The sequence below is a fragment of the Chaetura pelagica genome, unplaced genomic scaffold (assembly GCF_000747805.2).
Source record: "Chaetura pelagica isolate M959 unplaced genomic scaffold, ChaPel_1.0 scaffold127, whole genome shotgun sequence".
In the NCBI taxonomy this organism is placed as follows: domain Eukaryota; kingdom Metazoa; phylum Chordata; class Aves; order Apodiformes; family Apodidae; genus Chaetura; species Chaetura pelagica.
This window is the reverse complement of record NW_009953923.1, coordinates 1,112,508-1,123,682: the sequence shown is the minus strand read 5'-3', so window position 1 is coordinate 1,123,682 and position 11,175 is coordinate 1,112,508. Positions and strand designations below refer to the sequence as shown.

The window sequence follows — 11,175 nt, the reverse complement described above, 5'->3', positions numbered from 1 at the left end:
CCCCCTCTGAGAGCGCCGCCCACCCCCGGCTCCCAGCCAGCCACTCACGGGGACGGCAGGGGGGTATCGATCTGGGGCAGCGGGGGGGGACTAATCCCTTTGCATTTTGCTTGTTTTGTTGGGTTTTTTACCTTCCTTCACGCATTATATCGCCTCTATCTTAACCCACATATTTTCTCTCATTTTCTCTTTCAATTCTCCCCAGCCCCGGTGAGCGGACGGAGCAGCCGTCTGGGGACTTCACTGGGGTCAGCCCCAGTGGAAGTGCAGAGCCCAGTGCCAGGACCTCAAGCTGCAGCGTTACACTTTGTCATGGTCCATTAGTCCCAGGGGCTCAGCTAACTCTTCATAAGGACAACTCCATAAAAGAAGGGGCTCCCAAATTATAACTAGCAATAGAGTCAGTATTTATATGATCAAGAGGACCACAGCAGGCACCAGCAGGCATAAAAAAACCACAACAGGATACAACCTTGCATTTTTGTGCTCCTTGAAGTCACTTCTCTGCAGCCATTTATTTGAGTTTTCCTTTAGATCTTAAAAACTAACAGAAGCCCCACAATCTGATGCCTGTTACAATAGCAGAACTGGTTCACCTTAGAAGCATCAGACACTGGAAAACTGCTCCATCAGACATTTCCCTTGGTGTTTCTGAAGTCCATGTCAGAAGATGTAGAGTGGTTGATCTTCCTCCTTTGCTACCTCCACAGGTTATATTCCTTCCATTAACCTAATCTGGCAAAACATATTCCAGGCATCATCAGTTGTTAAGCAGTGCTTTAAGCTGCACAGGCTTTGGTCTTTACTCTGCTGAGATGGTAGCCAAATTCTTTTCCCCACTGTGCTCCACTCAAGTACCAAAAGCAACAGAGACAATGGTAGGGAGAAGAGAACAGGGCAGTGGTGGTAGAGGGAACAAAAATTAAATGGAAGGCCTGCATAGCAATGGGTTTATGTACATACTAAAAATATTAAAAGGCATTGGATCCAGTCAAGAATGCTAGCTCCTACTCATTTGTTGTTCTTCTGAAGTCTGTAAAAGTAGCAGTTTCTTTTTCCGATATTCTTCATTCTCCTGCTCTGCTTCGTCATCCACAGATTTTCTTATACGTGCTTTCAGTTCCTCAATTCCTTCTCCAGTATATGTAGATACAGGAATTATATCTTTGAATTCAAGTGTTTTTGCAGGAATCATTTCTTCCTCTAGTAAGTGTAAGAAGTCTGAAAAATCATACTGAAAGATTTAGTACAATCCCCAAATACTGTATCACTACAAAGCCCATAAAATTCCATTAAATTCAGAAAATAAACCTCAATAAATCAGAGTAATAAATGTAAATGCAATTAATAGAGAAGTATTATTCTCTTAATTAATCTTTAAAAACAGTTTCAGTCTCAGAAAGACAAGCACTAACATAGGAGTTATACCATACTTATGCTCTCAAGGAAAAAATCTATTCCTTTAAGATTAGTACAAAGAAATGCCAAGTTCTGGAACTGGGAGAGAGACAGTTTTAAGCCTTCCTGATCCTTATGCACTCCAGTAAATAGGAAGAAATTCAACCAAATGTAATTGCAAAATTGAAGGAAACCGACATAGGCCCATCCAGAATTTTCATGTTTTGTTTTGTTTTTTTTTTCCAAAGTCACATGATAAATTGTACGTACAGCACTGTCTGTAGGGGGACCTTCAAGGGAGGATACTGTTACCCAAGATACCTAGACTGGTAATTTACTCTCCCATCTCACAGTTGGTTGGGAAAGAACTTCTAGAATAGGTTTTATTAAAATATCTCCCCAACAGTGAAGTCAGCACCACAGATCCATATAAACAGAGCTCCAAATGCAGGAAGCATTTTAAAAACATATGTTCAAATAATAAATTTAACATTTAAGTTTCAAACAACAACTTGCCAATGCAGTTACTCCTGATGAAATCTTATTACTACTTACGTCAAAGGTAATTAATGAAAGTAAACTTACCTTGAGGATTCTGTAGTTGTTTCATGAGTTCATTCAAGTTATTTTTTGCACAAGGCAAATCCATTTTATTAATGGCAAGAAGTGCAGGCTTTGTTAGAAGTTCCTCTTTGTACAGCTCCAATTCCTTAAAAGACAAGTGAATAAGTATTTGTAATTTAACAAGTGCTACTTCAATTTTACATCTCTTTTCTCATTTGTTTAAATTGTCTAAATAGTCTTTCATGCTTAGGCAGCTGTGAGATTTACTCACGTGCTCAAGGTTGTTGTTATTAAAGCACTCTGACAGAATAAATAATGATCAGTGACTCAGTGAGTATTTTTTTTTTAATCAAACAGAGATTTAGGTTAAACAGGCTGGAAGATTCTGAAACATACCCGTATGAAAAGAATGATAGTTTTGTTCAGATCTATAAAACATGTAAGAAAATTATTTGGATCGTTTTCTGATTCGCAAGTATTTTAACATACCATGGCTAATGTATCAGAAATAAAATCATAACTATTAATAAGCTAAAAATAAATAGCAATAGCTGAAATTCAGAAGATTAATAATTTTAAGTCATATAGCTAGAGCAAGAGCTGGTAAACTTGAAATGACATAAAATGTATTATTTTTATGAGAAGCAATAGTAAGAGATGGAAGCACTGCATGTCTGCAAAGCTGGGGCCTGACATCTCATCTCCATTAGGCTATGTGGTAAGGGCATCAAGGCAGGGGTAGAACTACAGCCATATCTTTCTACTTCCTAATATGCTACCAGACCAGGAAACTGAAAATTATGCATCTTTTTACTTTTACTTGACTGTAACAAACATCCCTTATGCTGCACACATTAGTGAAGGAACAGTTGTGCCCAGAATAAAATAGAGCAGTTTCACCTCGACAGGCAAAAAAAAGACTTAATAATTTTGGAGGAGCCTAAGCTTGATACCTGGCCTTTTATCACAGATAGAGAAGACATACTAAGATTTCCAAGTTCTTAATTAAACCTAAATCTCCTCAGCTCAACACATAATCACAACTGTCAATTAGGAAGATGATAACTTACCTTTGTTAAAAGCAATATAGTTTCAAAGGCTGTTCTGAACTGAGTCTTAACAGATAGTTGAAACCCAGAAATATCAACCTGAAAAAGTTGCACAAAAACAAGCTCAGTGATATTAAATTATGTTATGGTACCAAGGTACTCTCCAACAACTACTTTGCAGTAAAACGTCCACATTTATGCCTTCATTCCTGGGCAAATAACAGAGGGCAACTGTAACATCACAGACACTGGAAGCACAAACTGACGCATCCCAAAGTAACATCACAGACACTGGACGCACCAACTAATTAATTCTCATACAGTGTTTCTCAAAGGTCTGATTTGTAAACCTCTTTTTTAAGGGGCTCTTCCAGAAAAGAGAAAAAAATCTCTCTATGCTTTAATTATGCTTGGAACACTTTACTACTCTAAATTATGTGGCAAATTTTAATGATAAACTCTATTTAAGGATTAATTTATCATCAGACTTTCAAGCATTCCATTACGAAAACAGTTATACTTAACATAAAACATGCATATTATAAATTATTTCCTGAATTCCAAGTACACTCCAATTAAGATGTATATTATTTACTGCACTGCCACTTTCATTTCAAAAATCTGTAAATTTTATCTAACTTACAACTAAGAGAAGCTGTCTAGTTCTTTCCACATGTTTGAGAAATTTGTGGCCCATCCCTTTATTTGCATGTGCACCTTCAATCAGTCCTGGGAGATCAGCTACTGAAATCTAGGAAAACAGAAGATTCAAACAAAAGATTTTCAACAAGCAAAAATGGTGATTTTAAACTGTCAGCACCTACTATCACTTTATATAAACAAAAAAACACAGACTAAAGATTGTCAGGAAGATCTGTTTTGAGACTCCCTTTACAACTATGTGTGTTCCTTGGAATCCTGCAGAGCATGAGTTCTCCAGCAGCATGTTTTGACTGTTCCAATACATTTAGAATCCATTATCAGAAGATTTAAACAAAATTCTATTATTATACAGACACTGTGCTCCTCATGTTGCCTGTCTATTTATAGTTGTCTGAAAAGTAGAAAATAGAGGGTAATAATACTTCAGCAGAGATCTTACATAATTTACCTACTACCTGAGATAAAACAGACTCTGAAAGGCAAGAAGTCAGGCTATCATGTTCATATAGATTTCAAACTGTCACTGAAAAAGAAAATAAACCCTGTCTCTCGTGGCTATAGAGGACTATCATTCCAAATGCAAAACCCCCTAACACTGTTTTCCTGAGTGTGAGGAGCTCCAACAATTTGCCTTCTGCCTTCAAATGAAAGGAGATTTTGGATTAGTATATCAGCTTCTAACCAGAGTCCTGCAAAGACTGCCACAATGGACAGGAATCTTGCCATTTTCTCTGCTGGTTGAGACAGAGAAACACAGTTATACACAGAACAGCTGAGACAGGTCAAAAAAGAGCAGAACGCTAAAACCCCCAAATATCTACTCAGTAACTTACAGAAAACTAAGACAGATAATGAAGGAAAGAGCAAAAGCAGGGTCTTCAAATCTAATACCCATTTAGACAGCAACTGGATTCAGTTAAGCAATGCTCAAAGCCAGCACACAATAAAATCTTCAATGTGCTACCTACTGCAGAAAGCGGCTTTCTCCTATGACTGCATACTGGTAAGACTCTCATTTAGCACGGGTTTTCCCCTCAGTTCATACTGAAGAATGGATTCCAGGTATCGCATAATTATCTGGCAACTTTACCTTAAACTGTGTGGAGTTGGGTTCACAAAAAATAAGGTGGAAGGGCAGTAGTTCCACCAGTCCTCCAGAGTTACAGCCTACCACAAAAGGAAGTGGACCCAGGTACCTAACCTCTCAGGTATTGCACTATCCTGGCTGTTCAGGCAATCACTAACACTTCAAACTATTTCAGCTTTTTATTTAAAAAAACCCACCCAACCAACAAAACCCCAAAACAAAACAAAAAACCAAAACAAAACTCTAAACAAAAAACAAACCACAAAAGTAAGTCAGAGCAAGTGAGTAATTTACTAGTGCAGAGCTGCAGCTACTGGACAAATCTGCCTTATTTTAAATCCATTCTGAAAATTACTTTTATTTCAGAGCTCTCTTTATAGCCAACTTGCACAAAACTTGTCTCTTTAAGTAATAAGAGGTGAGTCTCTGAAACAACTATTTTTTTATAGTCCTAAACTTAACACGAGTGTGCTAGGACACAGAAAGCTCAATTCCACACATGAGCTCACAACTCTAAGATTGTAAAACTGGATTAGAATCAGAAATGAGACAAGGGAAAACAAGAAGCCATTTATTACAGTGACTTGAAATCATATTACCATCATATTACTGCAATTGGCTATAAAGCTCTCTTATTACTTTATAAGAAGAGAATGTTCTCCGTAACTTCCATTAGGTCCATATAACTGCATTTTATACGTATACATTATAGGTACACCTATGAAAAAATCTACACGTTTCCTTTTTCTTTCTGAAATTATGTTAAGCAACATGACTGACCCATTACATACGACTTCAATAAACAACCAGAATGAACTTTCATACCTACCTGCTTGTGATCTGCATACATGATTTTTCCTAGTTCAGGCTGTACTGTTGTAACTATGACAAAGGAAAAAAGAGGAGGGGAAAACAACAGATTTTTTTTAACAAAATATTTAAATGTTGCAGGACTTTCTCGCTTCTTATTTAAATTAAACAATGTTCAGCAGTAGAAAAAAATAAGGCAAATGGTATGCTAAGAATTACTGGAAAAGGAGAAAAGAAAAAGCAAAACGAGAGAGAATAAAATTAGACCACTCAAAAATCCAATGGTTTGCCAAATCTTGGCACGTTCTGCAATTCTGTTCCTGTCATGCAAAAAAGGGAATAGAGGGGCTAGAGAAGTCTTGTACGCCAAAAGGATTACCCAGACTATGGAACAGCTTCCAAATAAGGAAAAATAAGGAAAGACAAAGTGAGGCAGGACTCTTCAAATTGGGGAAAAATATAAAAAGGCAGTAGAGAATTGTGAGTAGTGCAAGAAGGTTGGTAGGAATTATCAGTACTTGTACTCTTGCCTTTTCATTAAAGAATGATCAGATGCCTAAAGGTAATTTCCTGGTAGAAAAATAATAAAAATGGCATTTTTCAGTGGACAGATTCAAAACCAACATCTCACCCTGTTGCATGAACAGGTGGTAACTATTTCCAAAGCATACAAGATGCTTATGCAAAGGAACTTGATGGTGCATATTCAGTAGACTGAGGATCTCACACAACATTGATAGTCTCAGATGATGTAAAATGGGCTGCACCTAAAATAAATGCTAAATAGATCCCCCTGCATCTATATGTTGAAACACGATGAGGATGTACACATGAAAATCAGACGTGGTTAAAGGAACTGGAGACTAAAACAGGAAGTTCTCTCTTAAAAATATTTGTTATAAAAATCTGTGTAATGTATTTACTGGGCAACAGATATTCCCCAATTCTTTGTTACAACCCTCTGAACCAAGTCAAAGACCTCTTGCTCTCATGAAATATTACTACTCTAAAAAAAAAAAGTATGAACTTACACGGGTAATTTGCAATCTCAGGTTTAGCATGAGAAATCTTGCTTAACAAGGATGATTTTCCTGCATTTGGAAACCTAAAAGGAAAGTCAGTATTTATCCATGAATAAACACATTATTTCTGTATATTTCATTATCAGATACACTATATTACCTTACTCAAGCTTATTGCACTCAACTAGTTTTTACAGTCTCAATTACTCACTTAAAAAAAGTCCAACAAAACAAACAACAAACCCCACATCATTACGCTTTTTTAAAAACTCAGATCTAAGTAATTTTCCTAAATCCAACAATGGTTCCCAAGAATGCAGGTAGGAGATGTATGCAAATACACGTGTAATAGACTTACGGGGAAATCTTTCCAAGTCACTCGGATGGAAATACAGCAGAAGCATCCAGATCTACCTGAATTCTCACACTACAGATAGTTTTGTAAATTCCATTTACATTCTAAAAACCTGTCATACAAACACATCTTATTGGTTGGATTTGCAGTCTTTTGGTATACAAAGTGGTTAATGAAACATTCTACAACTTAAGTACCAATTACATCTGTGCTACAGTTTAGCTAAGGTAGCCAAGCGTAGGTAACCTTTGTAAGAGCATCTATATGGGGGGAGAGGAGAAAAGCAAGAGAGAGACTTTATGCATATATACACACACACAGTTTTTAAGGCAATGAAGTTGTATGGGGGATCCTGAAATTAGGACTGACTGGATTTGTTACCATGTAAACCAAAAACTATACCAGTGAAGCCCTAGAGTGGTCTGGGAAGCTGACTGTTGTAACCTTTTCCCTTTACAAGGGATACCTATACCTGCATACTACAGCACAAATGTTCCTTGAGGGACACAGTAGCTTACACAAAAGCTTCTTCGTGGGATACAGCTACCCAATGAACAGGAAAATTAAATTAAAACTAAAGTTATAACCCATGCTTATTTTAAAGATTAATCTGAGCTGCAAAAGACACAATAGCCTTGATCTATGTAAAACCTGAAGTTAATGCTGACACCAAAGGGTAGACTACAGTCCTTATTTAGAGCACCTGCTCCATATAGGACACCACACAAGACTTGGATTCCAGTGAAATTCAGTTAGTTATTTAGCACACTTCAGTGCAAAGGAGATCAAAGAAAACTGTGTCTACAGACAACTGAACACTGGTCACAAGATACAAAGCCATGTATCACACAGGAAGCCATATATAGTCCCCACTTGACTATGTGCATCATAATGACCTGTTAACAGGGACAACTAATATAAGCATGAGCTAATGAAAAACAAGACTAGTATTACATCAAGAAGCTTTATAAAGGGGTCATACACTGGGCTTGCTTAAAAGAGAGAGACACAATGACTCTTGTTATAAAAGGAAAACCTTTGAGAGTAGTTTTAATGCACTCCGATGTTGAAAGGTGCCTTGAAGACATTAGAGAAAGTTACTCCGGTCATCTCATATAAGTATTTTGTTTCCACTGAGGTACAATATGTTCTTTGAAGTTTAAATTGCAACCTACACCACACATCACAACCTGTACCCAAATGTGATAGGCCTTTCTCGAGTCTGTATGTTTTTTACCCCATCTAATAGCAAACCACTTGCAAATCTAGTGAAGTAAAATAACCTGCACAAAGAGATCAAAGTACAACCACAAACTATCATAGGCTGATTCATACTCTCAACAAGAAAATAATGTGATTCAATAATCAATTGATAATGACTCTTTTAATGCATTTTAAAGGGAAACTGTGAGCTAAAAAACAAGCCAAAATGTAAGATTAAAGAAGCACCAGTGTCATAAAACTCCTTTATTTTCACACACTCTACAGCAAGAAAAAAATTATTTGTAATGTAATTACTGAAGAACACCTGAAAATTATATAACTTTAGAGAAATCTGATATTAACAGAATTATTTCTAATAAGCAAAAAAAGATAAAAATGTAGGTAGAAAACTATATTGTCTTCAAGTTTCCATTCTTTGGTATACCAGTTAAGACTTTTTCCACCTAAAACCTTTTGTCATTTTGCATTTTCTACAGTTTTTATGACTAATGACCATGGGGTAGGAGAGGAAGGGGAGGCAGTAGACTCTGCATAGACCAACAGTTTGAAAGTTGTAGTTTGTTGCTAGCTTTCTTGAAATAAAAATTTATCTGCATTGCTGTAAAGCAGCAATATTGAAATGCAAGTCCCACTTCTAGTTTGTAATTACCTCCTTACAATGTTCCAAGCTGTTTATTTGACAGTAGGTTATGTAGCCTTTGAAACTCTTTGAAACTACTACCAAAGGGATCCACTTGTACCAGTACCATAAAGTCAAAGGTGGAAAAAGGATAGTGTTCATGGCTCTGTTAGGCACCTCCTACTTACTTCATCAATATTAGCTAACAGTATTTTGATAATCACCACAACTGCTAAATTCATGTATATTAACAATTATGTGTTACCCTGATTCATGAAGCCCTTCATCCACAAAAGCGAAACCAATACTTTCCAAATTTTAAAATTAATTTAAAGAGGTTTAAACTGATTTTTGCACACTGCAAGTAATTTCAGTGGCAATGCAAGTGTATGGTAATGCTCATCCTCCAATGCCTCAAATTTATCTTAAATTCCTTTGGAAATTTACTACTTCATTTGCTAATGTCAGTTCTCAAACTCCAGAACTTACCCAACTAAGCCAACATCTGCTATAAGTTTCAAATCAAGACGAACAACTCTCCTCTGACCTTTGCAAGGAATGAAGTTTGTGGCCAAAGAGCCTCCAAGACCCCCACGAGCTGCTAGGAATCTCTCTCCCGCTGCATTAAGCTCTCCTGAAAATAAATTAACTAGTGAAAAAGCACATCTCCTGCAGCAGATCAGTTGTGACTTTCCACTTCAATACATCTTCAATGAAGCCAGAATTTCCTGTATGCCTTCCTTCAAAAGCAGTGCACTCACAGTTATGGGAATTTTCTTTCTTTGGAAACAAATGAAAGCAATCACACTCCCGTATTCCTCTGTTAAGAGAAGTGTTAAGTGCAGGCAGGCACTAATGTGTATTAAGAATGGCCAAGATGGTAGTTCTGAAGCCTCCAATACTTGGATTCAAGAATGCAAGGCAAAATCTGCATGGATACATGTTGTTGTGGCATCAGCAAACTCCATATTTTTTCATTAAGATGCAGGCAGTATTATCTCCCTTAGAATAATTTTTTAAGAGTAAAAATGCAATATTGAGCATACAAGTCCAGAATATCTTTATACGCTGACATGCCAACATCATGAACAGTTCTTGCATATATCCAATTTTTTAAAACAGCCAAATCAGAGTAATTTGTGAACTCAGTTTGAACTCTGGAGAGTATGAGAATAAAAACTCTGAGAAACTACAGAGGAACCACTGAGAACTATTCCAAGAGCACTGTACTGAAAGAAATCCTCCTGGCTACTACCAAGTACCGCCACTTAAAAAAGAGTTAAAAAATGGTCAAGTAGTTTAGATAACCTGAAATGTTGACACTCAGCAAGGACCTTTATCTTTTAAGCAATATCATAATTCAGGAAAGCTTCAGGGACAGTGACCTGAGTTTATGGACACATCATTTATATAAGGTCATTATTGATTCCATGGGAGGATCGAGTACGGCTTCCAGCGTTTAACACTTGTTTGCAAGGGCTATTTTCTTTCTGCTGCATATAGTGATACAAACTGCCTACTGCTAATTTTTGGAAGGGGCTGATTTTCCAACAATTTCTATGGCATTTTTTTTGTCAACTCCGTGTCCAAACAAGGAAAAACACACACATATTTTACATTTGTAACCTCAAAACATCCTAGTGCTAGAAGTCTGCTGGATCCTATCAGTATCTACTAGACACAGTAAAACAAAGCAGAAGTTCTTACCAATCTGCTTGCCATCATCACAAAGCACTGAAATTCCCGGAGGCACATGAACTTCACAATCTTTACCTTTATCACCTTTCAGTGCTTTAACACTGGAAGAAATTAAACCAGGGTTAGCAACCTAAGCTGACATTTTGCTTTCTGGAAAAAGTGTACGTAACAACAATTTTACCTAACAAACTCGTTACCTGCTGTTGGCTCCTGGTCCGGCTACAAATCGCTTCTGGGGATACCTTTCCTTAATACTCTTCAGGGTCGTTCTTTCTCGGGCCACGAACCAGACATCACCACCTCTCCCTCCTTCCCCACCTAGGCGAGGATAACCCATTCCACCAGTTCCTCCTCTTACATAGACCCGCAAATCGTCTATAAAGTTGCCATACTAAAAAAGCCAGTAAGTTTCAGATCAGTGTTAGTTCCAGATCAGTATTACTCTCTGTGTACATTTCGCATTGTAGCCAGCAGCTAAACCGCTTAGTTTTCTCTGACGGCGATAACGTGAACGTTCAGACAACAGCGTGTAACCCTCCACCGTATTTTTAGCAGGACTTGTGTTTGCTGTTCCTCCCCCTCCCTCAGGGCCCGCCCGCCCAGCCCGCAGAGCCCCAGGCAGGGACGGGGCTCTGCCCCGCGCTGGGCCCGGCGCTCACGGAGACACGTCCCGCCGTGCGGTGCCT

General features: G+C 37.7%; 1 protein-coding gene across 1 annotated transcript; it reads right to left on the bottom strand.

The window, feature by feature from the left end:
- Positions 1–986: 986 nt before the first annotated feature.
- Positions 987–10,874, bottom strand: GTPBP10 (GTP-binding protein 10 (putative)). Its single transcript, XM_010001562.1, has 9 exons — positions 10,687–10,874; positions 10,499–10,590; positions 9,281–9,425; positions 6,603–6,676; positions 5,591–5,643; positions 3,655–3,762; positions 3,033–3,110; positions 1,984–2,107; positions 987–1,221 (listed from the first exon to the last, which is right to left on the bottom strand). Exons 1-9 carry the CDS (start codon positions 10,824–10,826, stop codon positions 1,001–1,003), a joined length of 1,035 nt encoding a protein of 344 aa, XP_009999864.1. The 5' UTR covers positions 10,827–10,874; the 3' UTR covers positions 987–1,000.
- Between the last annotated feature and the right edge of the window lie 301 nt (positions 10,875–11,175).